General features: G+C 43.0%; 2 protein-coding genes across 3 annotated transcripts in view; one reads left to right on the top strand and one right to left on the bottom strand.

Moving 5' to 3' along the window:
- Positions 1-1,858, top strand: part of LOC134195346 (myotubularin-related protein 9-like) — a 1,965-nt gene extending 107 nt beyond the window's left edge. Inside the window, exon 1 of the mRNA XM_062664363.1 lies at positions 1-1,858. This exon is cut by the window's left edge and continues 107 nt beyond it. Coding sequence (XP_062520347.1) covers positions 1-1,591 — 1,591 coding nt within the window. The 3' untranslated portion in view covers positions 1,592-1,858.
- Positions 1,859-3,187: 1,329 nt separating this feature from the next.
- LOC134195990 (unconventional myosin-IXa-like) overlaps positions 3,188-22,500 on the bottom strand; it is a 32,405-nt gene continuing 13,092 nt past the window's right edge. For both annotated transcript variants that reach the window (XM_062665070.1, XM_062665071.1), the window contains 21 exons: positions 22,310-22,459; positions 22,062-22,240; positions 21,703-22,005; positions 21,531-21,642; positions 21,059-21,464; positions 16,615-16,671; positions 16,235-16,372; positions 16,032-16,180; positions 15,848-15,973; positions 15,620-15,783; positions 15,520-15,547; positions 15,006-15,068; positions 14,840-14,945; positions 8,650-8,850; positions 8,198-8,275; positions 7,203-7,437; positions 5,952-6,083; positions 5,727-5,886; positions 5,555-5,676; positions 5,263-5,435; positions 3,188-3,496 (listed from right to left, as the gene is read on the bottom strand). In XM_062665070.1, the coding sequence (XP_062521054.1) occupies positions 3,330-3,496; positions 5,263-5,435; positions 5,555-5,676; positions 5,727-5,886; positions 5,952-6,083; positions 7,203-7,437; positions 8,198-8,275; positions 8,650-8,850; positions 14,840-14,945; positions 15,006-15,068; positions 15,520-15,547; positions 15,620-15,783; positions 15,848-15,973; positions 16,032-16,180; positions 16,235-16,372; positions 16,615-16,671; positions 21,059-21,464; positions 21,531-21,642; positions 21,703-22,005; positions 22,062-22,240; positions 22,310-22,459 (3,249 nt within the window). In that variant the 3' untranslated portion in view covers positions 3,188-3,329. The remainder of the gene's footprint in view (positions 3,497-5,262; positions 5,436-5,554; positions 5,677-5,726; positions 5,887-5,951; positions 6,084-7,202; positions 7,438-8,197; positions 8,276-8,649; positions 8,851-14,839; positions 14,946-15,005; positions 15,069-15,519; positions 15,548-15,619; positions 15,784-15,847; positions 15,974-16,031; positions 16,181-16,234; positions 16,373-16,614; positions 16,672-21,058; positions 21,465-21,530; positions 21,643-21,702; positions 22,006-22,061; positions 22,241-22,309; positions 22,460-22,500) is intronic.

The following is a 22,500-nucleotide window of genomic DNA, read 5'->3' as shown; positions in this document are numbered from 1 at the left end:
CGTATTTTCGCGGCGGTCGGGGTCCCCTCGAGGGACCACGACAGACGACCGCGACGGTTTTCTCGAGGTTCTCATCTCGAACATGTGGCAAATCACGGAGAAACCGTCGAGCACGCCACCGTCGTTGAGCATCCGACTGAGAGACATGAGATCGATATCCCTACTCTTTCCATCCGCTGAGAACCAAGAGATGCACAAGGTGGCGAAATCTATTGGGAAAATCAATGAGTTGACAAACCCCAGACTCGCCTATCCGTTCTACTATCATCCAAATGTCGATTTTGCGCGCGAAAGTGGCTGGTCGTTGTTCAGTATTGATGAGGAGTTCGATCGAATGTGTTGCCCCCCTAACAAATGGCGGATTTCGTCTGTTAATTTGGAGTATGCTGTGTGTCCATCTTATCCGGGACGTTGTATCGTGCCTATGGAGATAGACGATGAGACGCTGATTAAGGTGTCGAAGTTTCGGCAATCGGGACGGTTTCCTGTCCTCAGTTATTATCATCCGTCGAAGGAGACGTCGATCATGAGAAGCGGGGAGCCACTGGTCGGCCCCGCCAATCGACGAAGCAAGGAAGACGAACGCCTACTGAAAGCGTCTCTCACTACAGGAAAGCGAGGATTCATCATGGACGTGAGGTCCACACAAAAGGCGCAACAACGACAATCACGAGGCGGAGGCATCGAGATCGAAGCGCATTATCCTCATTGGAGACGCGTGCACTGCACCGTTGAGCATAAGCTCTCTGTTCTCCAGGAGAGTTTTGTGAAGGTCGTCGATGCGTGCTGTGATAAGAGCGGCAGTAGTGGCACGTGGCTGTCAAAGCTGAGGTCGTCGATGTGGTTGAGTCACGTGACCGACGTGTTGGTTGCAGCGTGTAAGGTTGCACAGAGTATCGAACGCGATGGTTCGTCGGTACTCATTCACGATACCCACGGTTTTGATACGACCATCCAAGTTGCGTCCCTCACTCAAGTGCTACTGGATCCATTCTGTCGTACAATCCAAGGATTCAAGATTCTTATCGAAAGGGAGTGGATAAGCTCTGGTCATCCGTTTGGTGATCGATGTGGTCAGATAGGTTTTAATCGTGCCAACGAAGCTCCCATCTTCCTTCTCTTTCTTGACTGCGTGTGGCAAGTGATGCAACAATTTCCACTAGCATTCGAATTTAACGAGACATTCCTGAGGCTTCTGTTTGAGAACACGTCGTCGTCTGCGTACGGCACGTTTATAGGTAACAACGAGAGGCAACGAAACGAGTTAGACCTCAGTCGCAGTACGTTTTCTGTGTGGACGCACTTTGCTAGTTCATCTGTAACCCAACAGATCACAAATCCGATTTATGAAAGTCACTCGTCTGTATTGTGGCCGTCTGTTGCGCCACAGAGCATCGTGTTATGGTCGGGTCTCTTTTTACGATGGGAAGGAGGTCCTGAGCCACTCACCGATTTTGCTGAGGAGGTACAACAAGTTGGTACGAAACACTTGCGTATGAAAGAGAGTGTACTTGGTCTGAAGGAGGAACTCCGAAGACTGGAGGATGAAGTGCAACAGAAACTAACAGAAATCAGTGAAGGTGTTGAGTAGGATAGCAATTTTATCTGTTCTTGGCTGTTGCTGGAATGAATTATTGTATAGGAGTTATTGATTGATGCTGTTAGGTGTTTGCTAATATACCGGTAATTGAATTTGTAATGTCCAGTGTGAATGATATAGTCACAGACGGCTCTGAAAGGAGCAGGGAGGTTGTCGAGTGTGTGGGGGATCTGCGCGTGCGTCAGACTGCAACATACGGGTACTTGTAAGCCTTGGTGTCCAGCCCTACTATTTTGTGAAAGCGCCATGGTCAGGGGCCTGTTCTTGGGACAAAATTGTTGAACGAAAAGTAGAGTTGGATCACGTGACAGCAATCAATGAAAACGGATGATGCACATACACGACTGCACGTGACGACAAACAAACAAGAAAGACACTAACAACAATAACAAGAAACAACAAATACCGAACAAAAAACATTAGCAACAATTAAACAATTATACATCTACAGTTTTCATTGAATTTCTAATCTAGATATCTACACACCTTTCTTAGCCTCGGCCTTCCAGACCCGTGTAGCGCCAATTCAGAATCGGCGCTACACGGGTCTGGGAGGCCAAGGCTACGCCTTCCTCAACAGATGAGTGTTCGGAAACCAAAAGAGAACTAGACGTTCGAGAAAGCAAAAGATACAAAGTTTGTAACAAAAGTTTAGATTTCAAAAACCAAACTTCTAGAAGCTTGAAGTAGACAGGAGAGCTCATCACGTGACTAATCTCACTGCGCCTTTGTCATTCCCGGATGTGACAAGCTAAAAAATTTAAGTGCACTCACCAATGAATGACACATCCAAGAAACAAAATACGGTCATACAGTCAATCTAATATTTTAGCACCCAGAAGTTGACTTAATTAATGCGCGAATAATCACTGAGCATGCGCAGAATGTAAAATAAATCTCGGCAAGCATGCTACACCGGATGTATACATTGAGATTGAAATTGAGTATCCGGCAATGACGAATATGCGGCACAGATGACGCTGTCGGGATTTCACACTCTTACGTATTCGCCAGTCATCAGTTTTCGTTTAGTAGAAGACCTGCCCAAAGACGTAAGAGTATCTAGTATCGACCATTAGACAATAAACAAGCAGACTGGCCTGTATGTCTACCAGAGCCATATTTAGAGTTCCGTACAGATTTGGAACTGGATGGCAAGTTCCGGAACAGTTACGTTTCTTATGCATGCACATATCTTTGGCACATTAGTTTTGTCATTGCTACAGCTGCTACAGCTTTCAAACCGTATTTGGACAAAACTGTTACAGTCAACGGCAGAACAACTTGTTCCAGGGAACGCATCGATATTTGGGCAGAGAATCATTTCCCACAAAATATAAAATAGAAACTTGATTGTCAAATTCAAAATTTTTGGCTGTAAAGACTTGAAGATCATTGAAAAAATTACTGTTCATCAAAAATTTGAAAAATTAAAAATTAAAATTAAAATTAAAAATTGAAGTTTAAAATTTTAAATTGAAATGGAAGACTCAGACATTGGTTCTAGAACTTCACAGAACTGTAAGGAACATATACTGCTCTCTCAGATCCCAGACGTTTCTTGGCGTCACACACACTCTAACACACTCAAACCCAAAAAATCAAACTTTGACTTAATTCGCAAATCTCAATTCATTAATTTAAACTCATTTCACATACAATTTAGCATACTATCTCTCATATAAAGTTAGATGAACAAACTAACTTATAATGCAACCCATAATCAGGCTCACACTTTGTACATGCAGTTGGATGTCTCGGGTGTTTCCTTCCAACGCAACAAGTTGTCCGTACTCTTAGCATTCTTCATCTGTTTTCTAAACATACGGGACGGTGCTCGTCGCTTGGCAAGCTTGACTCTGCATCTGTTCTTGTGTTGTAGTTTAGAAGGAGCAGCTAAAAGTAAAAGCAGACCATCAAATTACGAGTCAACTATAATATGTTGTATGTCTCATGTTGGTCAATTATTGTAGGGTTGTGCGCTGGACTTTCTTCTGCTAACTGGTGTTGTGTATTGCATTGCATTGCATGATGGGATGGGATGGGATGGGATGGTGTGGTGTGGTGTGGTGTGCTGTGGCGTGGCGTCTGGTGGCTCTCTGGTCTGGAAGTTCGAGGCTATGCATTGTATTGCATTGTGGTGTATGGTACTGCACTGTATTGTTTTGTATTGCATAATATTTGCATTGTATTACACTGTAGTGCATTGCATTGCATTGTATTGCATTGTACTGTATTGTGTTGCACTGCACTATATTGTATTGCATCGTGTTGCACTGCACTGTATTGTATTATATTGTATTGCATTGTATCATATTGTATTATATTGTATTGCACCGTATTGTATTATATTGTATTGCACCGTATTGTATTGTATTGTATTGTATTGTATTGTATTGCACTGTATTTCATTGCATTGCATTGCATTGCATTGCACTGCTCTGTATTGCATTGTATTGTATGCATGATATTGCACTGTCTTGCACTGTATTGCATGGCATTGCATTGCATTGTATTATATGTGTTGCACTGTATTGCATTGTATTGTACCGTATTCGCCCGTAATAACACCCATACCGAAATAACACCCATGCCCGTATATACACCCATGTGCGACAGGTCAGAACTTTCAGCCCGAAAAACGCCCATGCCCAACTATACGCCCTTGCCCAAGTATAAGCCCAGGATACGCATGCGCAGACAAAACAAAATGGGGTCCGCAGAACATTTGTCTCCGTCTGTGTGCGTTTGATGAGCTGGTGTCAGTGTTGAGTTAAAGTGCCTACCGCTAGACTCATGTCTTCGTTGCAATTACCAACCCTGATGCTCTTGATGGGCTTCAGGCCGACCATGTATGTATAGTGTTTAGTTTCTGCGTGTATGCTGATGCGATAGAGATACCAGTACCTTTGATCTTGCAAATGGATATTTGCAAGCATTTATGGTATTTCTGTCTTCAAATATTTAGATGATGACTGGCCAAACGACAGCATTTTGCGACCATGTATACGCCTGGGACCAAAATAACGCCCATGCCCTAGTATACGCCCAGAAAAAGTGCTTCTTTTCTATACGCCCAGGGCGTTATTACGGGCGAATACGGTATTGCATGGTATAGCCATGTATTGTGTTGCACTACAATGTACTGCATTGTATTGCACTGCACTGCACTGCACTGCATTGCATTGCATTGCACTGCTCTGTATTGCATTGCATTGCATTGCATTGTATTGCACTGTATGCATTGCACTGCACTGCATTGTATTGTATTACATGACAGTTAGATGAAGAATGCTGCCATCACAGATGGATGAAAAATCGACAATTGATCGTTAACATAGAACATCAATAACCAATCTTTGACATCAACAACTAATTGTCAACATCAAACTATGTCACCTATGGCGTTCCATTTCTTAGTCCTTAACAGTCCCGCATTATAATTAAATTTTAGTTCAACCTTGTGTACAACAGCACTGGCTGAGTATAGGTCAATGTGTATAACTATGTTGTGCACAAAATGCCTCTACAACTGCGTGCATCTGTATACTGTATACTATGCATGAGTGAGCAAAGACAGAGATGACCAGTCCTCATCTACGTTTGTCAAACTTTCCAATTTAAACATTCACTTTTAGTTAACAATCGATAATCAAGCTTACCGGGCAGATCAAACGTTAGTGCATACTGTGATTCATCCTCCGATCCTTCCAGCTCGTCACCAGATGACATACCGTCTTTCGTCTGTTCCGTATCACTAAGTTCTTCGTCCGTCTCCTCGACCGACTCCCGTCGTCGTGGCTGCAAGGTCGGCATCAATTCAGTCAACTCCGTCCTACAACACAAACACCAAAAGTTCAACATCAAATTGCATTGCAATCTGTGTATACAACTAATCTGTATGTACAATCGATCTGTGTATACAACCAATCTGTGTATACACCTAGTGTGTACCGTTCCTTCTCCAGCTCTGCCAGTTCTGCCTTTATCTTCTGCTCTTCCGAGTCCAGCTCGCGAAGATAATCAACAACACTGAGCGCATTGTCGACCAAATCCTCAGAACATGTAGATGACCTCTACACAATGTGCTGTCAACATCCATCCACACAATGGTAACTGACCTTACCTCTGACGGTGACTGTAAGTGAATTGATGATCGAGCCTTTTTCACAGAAAGAACGCTGAGGTATTTTGATTTTGTATACGCTTCCGCGTCCAGCACACTGAGATCAGACAACGTCGTTTTAATTTTCGATTTCTGTCCATCGATGAGACATTCCACACAACTGTGAAGACATTGGTATTCACATAAGGTTTATGCTATGATTGTATATCTTGTTGTGTCACAAACCTGCGTTGTTTTTGGAGATCGGTGAGTGCTTCTAGAGGGGCGGTGTCTTTCGGTGGGAGCATGACGCATGGAGCGAAGATGAGAGCAAGATTGTAGACAGACATTTTGTTGGATTGCTCTTGTTGAGCTACTCTGTAGAAGGGGCAGTAATTAGGTGGTAGGTGTAGATAAGTGGGAACGTGTCGGAAAGCAAATAAACAAACGAGCACAACATACAGGCAGGTACACAGACAAACAGCAAATGTATGAACACACAAACATATGAACAGACAAACAATGAAGATAAAGACAACACACACAAACAAATATAAACAAACAAGCACACAAAAGACATGCACACAATAGAGATTAAGAACACACAACCACATACAAACAACAGAATAGAGTAAAATTTGACAAACAGACAAACAAACACAAACAGACAGACAAAACACAAACAGACAAACAAACACAAACAGACAGACAAAACACAAACAGACAAACAAAACACAAACAGACAAACAAAACACAAACAGACAAACAAAACACAAACAGATAGACAATACACAAACAGACAAACAAAACACAAACAGATAGACAATACACAAACAGACAAACAAAACACACACAGACAGACAACAAACACGAAAACACAGACAACAAACATGAAAACACAAACAGACAAATGAACAAAACACAAACAGACAAACAAAACACACATAAACAGACAAACAAAACACAAACAAACAGACAAAACACAGACAAACAGATAAACAAAACACAAACAAACAGACAAACAAACAAAACACAAACAGACAGACAATACAGAGAACACATAAACAACAACAAATACAAAGACAATCAAAACACAAACAAACAAATGAACAAAACAAACAAACAATAAACACAGACAATGAAACACAAACAAACAGACAACAAACACACACACACACACACACACACACACACACACACAACTAGACACACAAACAAACAAAAAACACAGACAAACAAATCACAGACAAACACTTAACAGACAAATGAACAAAACACAAACAAAACACAATTAGACAAACACACACACACACACACACACACACACACACACACACAAGGCAGGAACAAAAACGTACAAACAGACAACATAGAAAACGACAGACAGACAGACAGACAGACAGACAGACAGACAGACAGACAGACACACACACACACACACACACACACACACACACACAGACAAACACACACTTTCTATTTCACCTACTGACTGACCTTGCCAAATGATACACTATTCTTTCCAAGACGTCCTGATGTGACTTCGGTAATCTCTCTGTGAGTTCAAATAAGGCGTTGTATCGTGCGTGCTTGTTCGCAATCTCTGTCGCTTGCACAAACTCGCTGTACAACGCAAACGTGAGAAGTGGCTCGGGAAGATCACGCAGGAACTGCTTGACGACGGCAGCAACAGTGTGAACGCTAAATTCATCGAGCTTTACAGATCGAGGATCTACAGCAGATCAACAGTTGAGCCACCAATACTTGACTGTGTGTTTCTTTGTGTGTCTGTTGTGTTTGCTAGTTTGTTTGTTTTGTTGGTGTGTTTGTGTGTTCATTTGTTTGTGTTTATGTTTGTGTGTTTGTTTGTGTCTGTTTGTCTGTAGGTGCTTGCTTGTTTGTTGGTGTTTGTGGGTTCATTTGCTTGTGTGTCTGCTTGTTTGTTTGTTTGTGTGTTTGTTTGTTTGTGTGTGTGTTTGTTTGTTTGCTTGCTTTCTTGTCTGTATGTGCTTGTTTGTGTTTGTCTATGTTTGTTTACGTGTCTGTGTTTGCTTTTTTGTTTGTTTTTGTTGGTGTGTTTGTGTGTTCATTTGTTTGTGCATTTATGTTTGTTTGTGTTTGTTTATTTGTCTGCAGGTGCTTGCTTGTTTGTTGGTGTGTTTGTGGGTTCATTTGCTTGTGTGTTCATTTGCTTGTTTGTTTGTTTATTTGTGTGTGTGTTTGTTTGTTTGCTTTCTTTCTTGTCTGTATGTGCTTGTTTGTGTTTGTCTATGTATATTTATGTCTGTGTGTGCTTGTTTGTTTGTTTGTTTGCTTATTTGTCTGTATGTGCTTGTTTGTAGGTGTGTTGTTTGTTTGTTTTGTTTGTTTGTCTGTATGTGCTTGTCTGCATTTGTTTGTTTGTTTGCTTGTTTCTTTATCTGTATATGCTTGTTTGTTTGTTTGCATGTTAATTTGTCTGTATGTGCTTATTTATTTGTGTGAGCAACCACCTTGGTTGAGAGCTTTGTGTAAGCGTCTCACTTGCACAGCCGACGCCGATTTACGATACAATCCCTCAGTAAACAGACCTGCCCAACACAACCACAGAACATCAGCATTTCCACTCAAACACAAACTTCCCAAAGCAACAACCTGCTCACATACACACACACACACACACACACACACACACACACACACACACACACACACACATGCATGCACACACGCACGCATGCAGACATGCACGCACGTGTGCACACACACACACACACACACACACACACACACACACACACACACACACACACACACACACACACACACACACACACACCAGAAACAACAACAGAAAGAGTATACAACCATCAATGACCCACTCCATCTCGATCAAGTCTCACTAGTTCTTCTTCCCCAACACATCAAACCTTCCTTCCTTACCCATATCTTAAATGCTTCTTACCTCTAACTTCTAAGTTATTGATGCATAAATCGAATACGATCGGTAGTTTTGTCCGACTACGTTCAGCAAGCTGTACGAGAGCCACACCAAATTGCTGCTGGTTGCCTTTTGCTCCCAGTGAGCCCCAGCCAGCGTCCTTGGAGTGTCCTAGGCATTTCTTCGTCTTTTTGACGCAGTCGCCATGACATGTTAATTTGCAAACTACAAATTATAAACAACAAAGATTATTGCAGTATCATTGCCTACAGACATGCGATCCCACACAGACACACACACACACACACACACACGCACACACACACACACACACACACACATGCACACACGTGTGCACACACACACACACACACACACACGTGCACGCACACACGTGCACACACACACACACACACACACACACACAGTCTCACGTAGCCAGACCCCTTTCCGCCACGTCCGGCGAAATGGGGTCTGGTGAACAGGCTTTGATGTCGCTGTCTGCCACATAGCCAGAAATCGGCTATCTAAAGACAGGATTTAGTTTCTTAAATGCTTCACTAAAGATGAGACTGGTATGCAAGCAGTGCAATCCTATCTCATTAGCTTCTCTTGAGAACAACTCAAAGACGTACTTACTACAGCTCGAGTCGTTGCTGTTTGTGAAATCTGCATGTCTACAGCAGCAATTAAATGCAGCCACGGGAAAGTTGACGTGGTATGTCTAGTGTTATGCGCTTGTGTCACAATGGCGACTGAATGTAAACGCACTGAATGGATGCGAACGTACTCGATGCTGTTTGCTGTTTTGACGTCTAAAGCGACCGCGGACAGTCCAGAGTGAGCAATATGATCTGGTACTGGAATTGAAGGGCTTGGAGCTGATGTCATCAAAACAAGATGAGTCGTCTTTCTGTGTTTGGGTAATCATCTCACGTGTTTTGTACATTGCTTTACATCAAGTACGTTCGCATTCAGTCTCGGTTGTGACACAAGCACACTAATGCTAAGTACGACGTCAATCATGACAGATTGCGTAGGAGATGGAAGCCTAGCCTGCCGACATCAACATTTCCGCGGCCGCGTTTAATTAATTGTTGCTGTACATGCAGATTTCACAAACAGCAACGACTCGAGCTGTAGTCTTTGAGTTGTTCTCTACGAAACAAGAGAAGCCAATGAGATAGGATTGCACTGCTTGCATACCAGTCTGGTCTTCAGTGAAGCATTTAAGAAACCAAATCCCGTCTTTAGATAGCCGATGGCACACAGCGACATCAAAGCCTGTTCACCAGACCCCATTTCGCCCGGAAGGATGACGTGGCGGAAAGGGGTCTGGCTATGCGAGACGAACACCAGTGTGCGAAATAGCCTTTGAATGATCACCGGACATCATGTCCTGTCAATTCAAAATTTGCCGGACATTAGAAATGTCTGGTCGGGCATTCCAATCCTGGCAAATACTATTTATCACTTACAACTAATCACATATATATACATATATTTCCACCACACTAGATATGCAAGCACAAGGAACAAAGTGATTTGGGTGGAGGCATATGTTTCCCCATTCAGATGTAGTTACTGTAGTGGATCAATTCATGACGATTATCATGGGTTACAGGGGTTTCCCTATAGCGCAGCGCCTCGGCTGCATGCGCTGTGGTGATGGCACTATGGTGATGACTGTATCTCAAATGATGGTTGATAAGGAATTCCAAAAGTTACTTGACGGCACAGCACATAATTTTATGTGCCCAAAGCGTAATTACTTGACTGCAGAGCAGCATCCAATTATCTACAGGGTTACAAGTCTGTGCACGCACGTTGACCTGACATAGAGCTAGTGCGTGCGGGGGGGGGGGGGGGATTAGGCGTTCCCTGTAGTACCCGTATTTGCCACCATTTTAGGGGGCAAGCTTCTGTCCTCCGCAGGTATCTCTCTTTGCGACAGCGGCTTGTACAACATTTCAAGGACGTTCGACTGTGTGTTAGATAGTACGGCGACAGTATACTAATTGTGAAAGATTTAAACCAAATTTTATCGGTGAATTTGCGAGTTTGTCGTGATTTCTTAGTCTGATGGTCGAGTGTGATAAAGCTAATTCTTAGAATAGAGATTATGGAACAGAAGTCTAAAAGTCTCTCCGTTAAATCGCAGAAGCGATACGAGGAGAAAGTTGTAGCTGCGGGCCTAAAAACAGGTAGAACGGAGGCTCAACTGTGGACGGAGGAGCCAGAAGTCATTCCCGACATCAATTGGAGTAACATGATGTTGTATATGATTGTATGCTGTTAGGTGTACTAGACCTTCTCTTGAGACGAACAAATCTCTCTCTACTGGAAGTGCTCGTAGCAACATAACCCATCCTTGCAGATGGTACAGTACCCAGTCAGGGTTAGTTGAGTCATACACAAAGGATGGCTTTCCTAGAATTGTTCAGAGTAGCATAGATTACTCTTTTATTATAGAACATACTAGAAATGACAGCTCTACCAGACAGAAAGTGATCAGAGCAAACACGCGAATGCTGCGATGGCTTCCAGTCCTTTCTGTCTAGGCTGGAGATCCACGCTGCCCGTCATCTGTTGCTCAAATGACACGTTTCTGGTCCCTGACTGGTTAGTATAGCCGGTATAGACTAAAAACACGTATGTTGCATAGACTAAAAACGTATGTTGCTCCCCTGAATTTTACGATCGTGGCAGCCGAAAACACAGCAACTCCAGCCATGCTAATAGGCTTGCCCCCTAAGATGGCGACTTCCGGGATATCACGTGATTGTGACGTCAACACACTATCTCTATTAGGCCCAGCTCACCACACCCACAGCTTTGTAATTAGCATTTCCTCAACGCGACCTTGTACACATAATCCTGTAGATAACTTGTCTGCCGTCAAGTAGATTTGGGCAGATAATTACGTGTTGTGTAGTCAAGTAACTCTTGCTTTCATTGTCAACCCTCATTTGAGCTAACTGTTTACTGAGTGAGGTCTTTGTCATTCTTGTTTAGTGTACCCTAACACATCGATTTACAGAGTGTAACCACTCACCTGGAATAATATAAAATTTCACAGTATTTACTCACAGGACTACTAGTATGCATAGTAAGTTTACAAGATCTCTTATCACCTCTGACTACTACATCCCATGATAAGTTCATACTCTGACAGCATTCCAAGACCTTTATTACACTATAGGTGTGTTCACACTATGGTTTGCAAACCATGGTGTGTTGAGTTTTGATTTGCGTGATACCAGGAAATAAATTAGCATACAGTACAAACCTGTGTTCACACTGAGCTGGGTTTGATTACCTGGTTTGTCAACCTAGCACGCTATCGTGATCCGTTGTTTGAGCAGGAATCTCTCGACATGGCGTCTGACAACAGAGTTAGAGTGCTCCGCATGACAAACGACACAACAGTTCGGTACTCAGTGCTAGCACTGCGATATCGACGAAAACGACGTCTTCTGTCATCTTTCACGCCCGAGATTCCTGCTGTTGACGCCCTGTGTCTAGCAGCATCCACCACAGTAGACGATGATTTCTACTGTTACTCTGGTTACTAGGCGCTAAACAGCTAGGAATGTTTTGATAGCTCCAAACCAGACTCAAGTAACCGCAAACCAACCTTCGCAAGTACGGTACCCAGCGCAAACCAGCATGCTATGGGGCAGGTGCAACGTTTAACACTAACTCAATTATGATAACAAGCCCAAACCAGGCATGCAAACCAAAGTGTGAACACACCTTATGTTTGTAATAGGTAAAACGTTTACGTTAGCACTTCTGACTAAACATCCTTACATGATAACTGTCTACTCTGACAGCATTCCAATCAGTTCCGGTCTTCAAGCAGGTGTGACATGTCTTCCATATCCTACAGTGTGGATACTGTTAGCAAAGATCTGTGTCCACCAGACGCTGCTATGAATTTGTTGTGTTGTGATAAAAGACGGTAATGCATATCACCTTGACCTAGTGACTATCCATGTGGCATGTGTTCCTACCACGCTATCATGACATTTATGTCAGCGGTCACACCAATAAGTCTGACAATCATTAATTAATTAAAGTTACTTCTATTGAAAAATAAGATCTCGATGGCTAATTAATATTAATAAAATGCAGCGCTGTTATTAATTCCTGGGGAAACCCCTGGGGTTGCCGCAGTAATTCAAGGTTGGTACACGTGTCCATGTATTTGTGTGCCAAACCAAATCTCTTGGAATACACTGCACGAACAGGTCGACAAAGACACTTGCCACTGCAGCTAGCTCGAGAATGCCTGACCAAGTGCCAGGTTTCATGGCTCTAGATGATGACACTTTGATGTTGCATGCCTTTGATAAAGAGTCATATGCATGCAATTAGTACAACCCACCTGACAAATTTCCAAAAAAAGTCTGACTAACCATTGACAGGCTTTCATTCCTCTGACAGCTAGACTTAGGCTCGAGAGTCCAGCCAGTCATCCACCACCCCCACCCCCTGCGGCGGAGAAAGACCGCCTTGGCTACAAATCCATCCACTTATTAATTAAAATTCTGCAAGCCCGTTCAGTTCTTCAATTGTTGTACCCAGTGAGTTTTGGAAACATCATCTTCGTCCGCATATGTGCCATACCTCTAGACATGGAAACTGCAATCGTTCCAAGAACATGCAGAACGCTACGCTAGTGGCAATCTAGCTGTGGTCTACCATGGTATGTAGTTCAGTGACTTCGTGCTATCCTATCAACCTAATTATCTTCAGGTTCTTACAGCCCCTACAGAAAACATTACACGCATATATCTCTGAGTTTCCTATCCTGCCGCATTCACCGTGTACTGTACACGTATTTCTACCGCCTGTGGCTGTCTGCTGCATTTTTGTTGCACACACAACCCTTGGAGCCCCAGCGTGTGTACGTAACCGCTACATCCGGGATTTGACAAAATACACTTACAGCATGCAACTGTACAGTGTACGTGACGACACGTGGCTGTTTGCATTTGTTTTGTGCGCGAACTCCGGAAACTACGTTTGTTGACATGACATTGGGATGTGCGAGGATGTAGGTTGCTCATACGGAATTATACACCTGACGCTACGCCACCAACAAAATGTCCGGTGAAATCACAAGTGGCCGGACAGATGCTTCGTTTGGTCGGTAAATGTCCGATGTCCGGCCATTATTTTGCACACTGAACACACACACACACACACACACACACACGCGTGCACACACATGCACACGCACGCACACATGCACACGCACACACACATGCACACACGCATGCACGTACATACACACACATGCACACACACACACACACACACACACATGCACACACGCGCGCACACACACACACACACACACACACACACACACACTACTGACAAACAAACAGACAGACAGACTGATCAAGCACTAAGACTAAGGGCTGGTTCACAATAGACGCACTCATGTTCACAATATGCATGCGCTGCGATCCGATCCGACGGTGTGCGCCAACATCAAAGGATGCCGCCGTCAAAGCGCAGTGGCGCAGAGCAGAGCGCAACAATAGGATCACCTCTATTTTGATGCGCTCAACCGGAAACGTCGTACGCCAAACAGGAAATGTAATTTACAGTTCTCCAATCACCGCACATGTTTAATTGGTCACGAGATGTAGAGTGCTATGTCCGGGAATTCAAGTCAAGGGCACGTGCCATGGACAGCAAAGAAGATCTCACGTACCCACACACGTCGACGGTTCTTTGCCTTGTTGCTGCGATATCGCCGCAAAAGGCACAACACAAGCAACTGTTTCTTTGCATTAATAGACATATTGTGATAGTCACGTGGCTAGATATTGTCATGTGACAATTAGTACATAATCTAATTATAGTCATCAGAGCGCAGCTCACACACGCGCTCCGTCATATTGTGAACAGCGATCCGCTGCGCCGTGCGCGGATCGGATGCATATTGTGAACGTGCATATGTCTGTTGTGAACCAGCCTTAAAGAAGCAGCCACACCGACTGACACAAAAATTGACACACAAACTGATGAACAAAAGACAAAAAAATCAGGCCAACAAACAGAAAGAGTGAGAAAGCAGGCAACAATCTGAGCAAACAGGACAAGAGAAAGACCAACCAACAGACCGACAAACAGACTGACTGACTGACAATGGGCAAGTTGACGGCAAGCAAGACGGATAATGCAACAAGCTTACATTCACAGACTTGACCGGTCTGTAGCACTTCGAGCAACTTACAGCACACTTCACACACAGTCGGTGTACTGCAACATTCGCCATGAAAGCGATGCTTGTTATACTCCTGTTTTACATGATGAATTAGCCGCATTAGTATGCAACAACCGAGACTTACGAGACTTACAACTAAGTCCTTGTCTTTGCGTTGGCGTTTACGTTGTCGCTTGCTCCCCTTTTTCCGCTGAGCCTAAACAGGTAATAAGTAGCACATGCAACCATGCACACACACGTGCACACACACAAACACGCAACACACACACACACGTGTGTGCAACACACGTAACACACACACACACACACACACAACACACACACGTGCACGTACACACACACAACACACACACACACACACACACACACACACACACACACACACACACACACACACACATGCACACACACACACACACACACACATGCAAGCATGCATGCATGCACGCACACACACACAATGCATGCACGCATGCACGCACACACTCGCGCGCGCACACACACACACATGCACACACACACACACACATTGACACACATGATACAAACACAAACACAACACAACACACACACACACACACACACACACACACACACACACACACACACACACACACACAGCCATGCAATACACTAAGGTCACGTGCATCTTCGATCGATTCCTTCATAACTCGCCTTCACACACACAACAACACAACAACTACTCAAACCACTCAAATGCAACCTCACACAGCACAGTGCGCCTACCTCGAGTTGACAAACTCATCGATAAGAGGCTTAAACGCATTCAGCCCCATCGCGACAGGAAAATCGGCTCCAATCTGCTTCACATTCAACACCTTGGTCAACACATCAGAAAACATATTCACCAAGTGATCACTCGTTAATGGCTCGAATGGACCACTGCTCTCCTACACAACACATAAACAGGAGAATAGCACAATCGTTTTAAGGAAGAAACGATGCATTCCATACGGCCGTTGCCTGTGCGTATGCAGTCACAAGATGGCTGTGAAATTCACGAAGAGCCGACTTAAACACGACATCCACGATGTTGTCTCGTTTGCCACTCGTTTCCGTTTCATCGTGATAAGCAGCAATCTATATTATTTCAACGCATTAAGAAATCGTCCACATAGAGATCCATAAAGGCACTGACTTTGTCTGCGAGAAATCGATCGAGATCGAGCAGTTGGGATGGACTGCTGACGACATGATGAGACGACACGTTGACGACTGTCCGTTGAGGAGGTCCACAGCACTGATTTGCATTGGCAATACAATGTCGATGAAAACACAGTTGACAAGCTGAAACACAACATGTTGCCAAAATCAAAAAAATCTCAATCGATGCAATGGTACCCGAACACTTGATTCCTTGTTTGAAGAAGCCGGTGATACCTTTGTGACAGACGCTACAATTGGTGAGACGTTTGAACGTGACGGCTTTCAAAAAGTGAGCATTTGTTGGTCGAACGACATCAGACTGGCTAGATATCACTACACAAAGACGCAACTCACAAACCGAGTAGAAAAGTGAAGACACGTGTGTGTGTGTGTGTGTGTGTGTGTGTGTGTGTGTGTGTGTGTGTGTGTGTGTGGTGTATGTGTGGTGTGTGTGTGTGTGTGGTGTGTGTGTGTGTGTGGTGTATGTGTGGTGTGTATGTGTGGTGTGTGTGTGTGTGTGTGTGTGTGTGTGTGTGTGTGTGTGTGTGTGTATGTGTGTGTGTGTGTGTGTGTACCTTTAGGTATCTTCACGGCATCACTCGATCTCGATCTGACAACAGCACCAATCACACCTGAATCAATACAACATTAGACTTCGCATTTATGCAACACTTACGCAAACCCTAGAGCTTCAGAGCAATCAACTAACGATAGCACATGATGAAGGCCTCGTGACAACATACTCAAACCATCAACAGGGAGTGACGACCAGCAGGTGTGATGGGCAACATAATAACCAGATATCCGGACTTACTGTACGGAAGTTGGCAAACTAAATGAGTGATTGAGAGGGATTTGTTTCTTAGCAAATTCCATGCAAAAAATGCGGCACACGGTGACACCCATTCCTATATTTTTACTAAACACTGAAGAACATACCAAAGTGGGAAAAGAAAAAGAGAAAAAAAGGGAAAGATCATCTCACAAGACAGACAAACAGACAGACAGACAGACAAATAGATGGACAGACAAACAGACAGATACACAAACAGACAGACAGACACCACCATTTTGTATATACCGAGCTACACTGCCTCCAGAAAGTTTTCTTCCTACATATCGTATGTCATAATTTATCGATCCTTGCACTGGAAGCCAACCAAATATAGCAAACCAATTAAGCATAATTAAGCATAAAGTTAGTGTGTCTCGTATTTACATGATTAGACAATTAACTACAAATGAAGACATCCAGAACCAGCTACCTATAATCAACCTTACAAATGAATAAACAGCAGATCGGCAAAGTTGGGTACGTAAAATAAGCCACACGAGCTTGTTAGCTCCTAGTGTTACAGATCGACTCTCGTTTCTGTTCATGCAATCTGTTGTCACCAATGACACTGTCTGCGCCCCACCCACTACCAACACAGGAAACTCTACATGCAATGTCGGTGATCAGTGATCTGTAGGTGATGAATCCCGGTGCATGTTGTCTACTACAACACGGAATTGACCATCTATAGAAGGTCAAACCATTATTATAGTCTAGTGTATTGTGAGATGCATCCCTCCGATACAATAGTCTAGTGTATTGTGAGATGCATCCCTCCAATACAATAGTCTAGTATCACAGGGTACGGTAGTACCATGTATCTAGGGATTGCCGCAGTTTTGAAGAGTTGTGGGGGCGTGGTCATCTTTTTCACACTTAGAAAACATAGTAAATGAAGACTAAAATTTCTCAAAATCAACGAAATGAAATGTTTGTACGTCGTGTACTATATCCTATTTTGTTTTGGTCACTAATCATCTAACAACCTAGAAAACAGTTGCTAGCCTCGGAGGCCCATGCGCCAATTTTGTTCTCCTCCTTCTTCTTCTCCACAGATCTCTTTTTGTACGTTAAGTACGGCTGTGAAACTTGAGAAAACGTTTAGAGTTACCTGAACTCTATTCTTTTGGTGACTAAAGAAACCGAAATCAATGTTAATTAAAAATTGTGTTTCTTTCAAGCAGATTTGATCCAACGACCGCCATCAATGCTATTGCACAGTTCGGGCCAATCACGGAGCAGTATTTGTGATTGCTTGTCCATGGCAACCAGAGACAATGGACGAAGAGCCAATCAGATAGGCCAAACGCGTTTATGAAAGAGTTTATCACCAAAACTGTGTAATTCAATCATGTTTGCCATTGTCCGGTCTAGTCTGAAATTGTTTGCAATCTACGTCACACACAGGAGCAAAAGTGACAAATAATTACGCACACAGCAATTTATACAGGAACCCAACAGTTGCAACGCATATCCCATATGTGACGATCTTTGGCTTTGACTACTAAGCCAAGTTCTATTCCAACTCCCGTTGCATATTCAATTATACACGCACGGAAGAAAGAACAATGCAAAGGCACTTAAAATTAGAACCAATATTCGTGCAACCTGTGCTAGGATACCATGATACCGTATACCCCTAGACCTATAAACCACTTGAGTATACTTCTGAATCATGTCTAACATAAGCTGTTACATATAAACAGGTTTAATTAATGCTAATGAAATGCGCTAAATCTTAGACATGCTTATAAAAGGCTTACAGGCCCTAATGAAGACACATACACAATAGCTATGTTGTGCTTTTGCACTCCTAAAAACTAACCAAAGAAATGGATGTAGGGATTGTATAAAAAGTAACAGAAACAAGATCTACAGATAATATGAACCAAAGCCAGACATCATTAGTAAATCCTTCCAACTCCACATTCCCTACATTTTACATTTTGGGGGTTGGAAGGATTCACTAATAATGTCTGGCTTTGGTTCATATTATCTATAGATCTTGTTTCTGTTACTTCTATACAATCCCTACATCTATTTCTTTTTTCAGAGAAAAAGTTTTTAAAATTCTACTATTAATTAAGAGATGCATCCCTCCAAACAATACTTTAGAATGTTGTTGGCAAAGTATTGACTCACAGAGAAACGACAGCAATACATCCTAAATCATTTGCATAATTCTATATGCAAAAGGAAGGCTAAAGTGTGGCATGAAGGCTCTGCCCAATTTAGCCACCCTGCACGCGTTAAGAGAGCTTGTAAAAGAGGCTATACACATATTTGTAGCACCCTAGCTTCGTCTGCGTAAAAACATTTATCAGCTGTGGTAACTTCACATCACATTTGAACAACCACAATGTTGTCATTACTTGTATTGGTATGTTGATGCCTTAGAAACACATGAAACATAAGACGGAACTTCCCACGCAAAGGCTAGTTAATTAATGAGAACAAACATATGACATACCCTATTTCTTCAATTAAACTACAGCTAAACCAGAGAGGCGTTTATTAAAGAACGGTGTTACTTGTTAAAGGCTCTCTGTGTCTGTACTTTAGAACTGCCACACTGTAGGTTTGATCTTTCCAAGAGAAAAACACTTACAATACTGGTACAGTACAGTATGCATTTCACAATTTGTGACGTCATATGAAACAGTATCCAAGACATCTCGAGAAACGTTCGCCTCAGGTATGCTTCTCGTGAAGTCCTGTGATTTTTCCTTCAAAATACCAGCAATAGATGATAAAATGCGGTGCTTAATTCAAGGGCGAGCTAATGTTATCTTATCTGTACTCTCAGCTGTGACCAAGAAATATGGTATGCCATAGGCCTGCATGTACTCAATTCAATTAACTATACAGCCATAATAGCCCACACTATCAGGTCTTCTGTCCATCTACACACTTAATTCTGCATGCATGCGTGTTCTCAATTAACTAAAGCACTAGAGCCACTGTTTAGTCTTCTGTCCTTAATTAATTAACTCTGCTTGCGTGTATGTGTTGAACACCTACCACGCTAAAAGACTAACTCAGCCAAGATGTTCCTTCTCCTGAAATGTTTTTCTCTCAAACAACTCAACCTCTCATGTCTGTTTCCGTCTACCTGTACGCTTGTCTCAATGGCAACATAACTAATAAACACATATTGATTTAATTGATTTACTATCCCATAGAATTCCGCCCTCTTCATTACCGCTACCAAACTCGAGATTCAATTACACTACCACGTGTGACCTCATTTCCTTTCACACACTAACTCTAGTGCGCTAAACGCGGTAGAGCTGTAAAAACTTTTTAGTGTAATGTAATCAGCGCGGAAGACGGCAAGCCTTGCACGTTATAGACCAGTAGTACTGAGTACTACACGTTTGAGATAATGGTTTCTAGTGACTATCTCTCTACTATTGTCCTCTGGTCCGTCGTCTATTTGGAAACCTCTTGTGATATAGTAGCACTTTATAACAAGCAATAAATCATGTGTTTACATCAAGAAAGTTTTCAACCATTTGAAAGAATTGCATCCTTTTGGCTTCGACTGAGAGTCGCATGTTTCCCTGAACAGTGACTTGATGCCATTGATTTAGATATCTGTTATACAGATATTTCTATTAATACCGGTAGTTGTAGTTAAAGTAGTAGTGGACCTTACATACATACGTGTTTAGCATAGTACTGTAATAGTTTTATTGTCAAGTAGCCTAGCTACACCATGTGTCACAATAAATTGTCCTTGTTTAATACAGAGGCTGTAGTTACACTGGCACGCAAAGACTGATATTGCACATCAGATGGTACTGTACAACAAGATACGCTTGCCAACCCGGGAGATTAAAGCGTTTGGTGGCACCAATAGATAACTTGTGGGATAAAAACCTTGTGACACTAATGACGCATCACGTATGGAATACAGTTACAGTAACTGTATAATGTTACGGGCACACATAAAAACCAAGAAATGACGTCAATAACTAAACCAGGACACTACCTACGCACTCTTTGAACTCCCTAGTATTGACAACCACCTGACACTGCAGAAAAAGTACAGCTTGTGCAGACACAACACGACACACAGTGAATTACACACTTGGAGACAAGATGTGAAGTGAAATTGTAAGAAGTTGGCTCTAGAGACTTGGTGTCCACCAAGGTGTCCAGCATGCCTGTATACCACCTACCTTGAATCATTTTTGCTGTTGGCGATTTCAATTCTTTCTTAAATCGTTTCTGATGTTTTACTGGACCTTTATGGCCCTCTGATATAGACCGGTCTCTGAGAGGAAGCTTCACGTTGGTTTTAATTGTTTTCTTGATCGACTTGGACACAGTCTCAGTCCTCACTTTTACTGTCGGTGTTCCAGCCAGATCGGCCAATCTCGATTCTTTTCGTTTGTTGTCTTCATCCAATTGTTCAATCGTCTTCTCCTTCGTTTGTAAAGATTCCATCCGTTGTCTAATAGTCGGACTCCCACACGAAGGCACAGGACTAGTAGTCAGCGATCTCGATGTGTTCTCACCTGTTGCATCAAGTGATTTCGAACGCCCCTTCTCAAACATTTCTCTATGCATCAACAAGGGTGACCTCTACAAACACAAGTGAGGTATACTTACAACAGCTGATTCAGGGCACATGCTCTGTTGTCTTCCCACCTGTCTTCCCACCTGTCTCCCTGTCACAGTCTCAAGATCAGGAGGTTTACCCGGTTTCTGACTCATACCACCCACTAGGCCATGTTCATAAGCAAGCGCCAGTCGACCAACCCTACAACACAACAACAAGACTTTCCATAAAGCAAACTGTAGTGTAAATCTGTCTTCTCACCGTGTTCCTGAGCCTGTCACAGTTGTCCTCCGTGTATTTTCCGCTGTACTTGCATGACTCAGTTTTCTCCCCGCACTCGCTGCTCCCTCCTTCATCTCCAACTGTTTGTCCGGGACTGAGACTGCTCGTCGTCTGGTCAGTGGCATATTATCAATAAACTTAAGAACTTCCGCTTCTACTCTCTCAATCTCCTCAAACGTTACCGCCTCCTTCACCTTATCTTCCCTATCACGTTCCTCTTCCTTCCGTCGTTTTACTTCTTCCTCCATCCGAATTCTCCTCTCTTCTCTCAGTCTATCAGATCTACGTGCCAACAGTCAGGTCACACAGTTATAAAATCATTCATTGTATACACTCACCTTCTTCTCGCTAGAAACCCTCGACACACTCTCTGCATTGTCTTCACGGCGCCGACTGAACGTCTAAAACGTTGGTGGATAGAATAGCCTTTCCATGTGGCCTGAATGCACACAGCAGCAGCGGATCGTTCTCTTAGACAGTAGTACCTCTTGCGCGCCTGATTTCCTCTATGCCAACTCTAAAACATCACAACACAAATTGCATCAAAACAAATTAAAGTGAATGAGAGACAATGCGATAAAGGGACCTGGATGGTGATGATGGCCTGTCGAATGCGACAATATTCGATGCGCTGGAGTCGGCCTCTTGCCCAATGTTGCAGGAAACGGATTTTCTCTTCAAGTAGGATGGCGAGCTTGTCTTGTAAGAGCGTCTGCTGACTGGCTCGAAGAAATACCTAGACAAACAATAATAAAAATATGATATTCAAACATTTTG

Source organism: Corticium candelabrum, chromosome 20, assembly GCF_963422355.1.
Source record: "Corticium candelabrum chromosome 20, ooCorCand1.1, whole genome shotgun sequence".
In the NCBI taxonomy this organism is placed as follows: domain Eukaryota; kingdom Metazoa; phylum Porifera; class Homoscleromorpha; order Homosclerophorida; family Plakinidae; genus Corticium; species Corticium candelabrum.
Note: the sequence above shows the minus strand (reverse complement) of the source record. Positions and strands in the feature narration are given on the sequence as shown.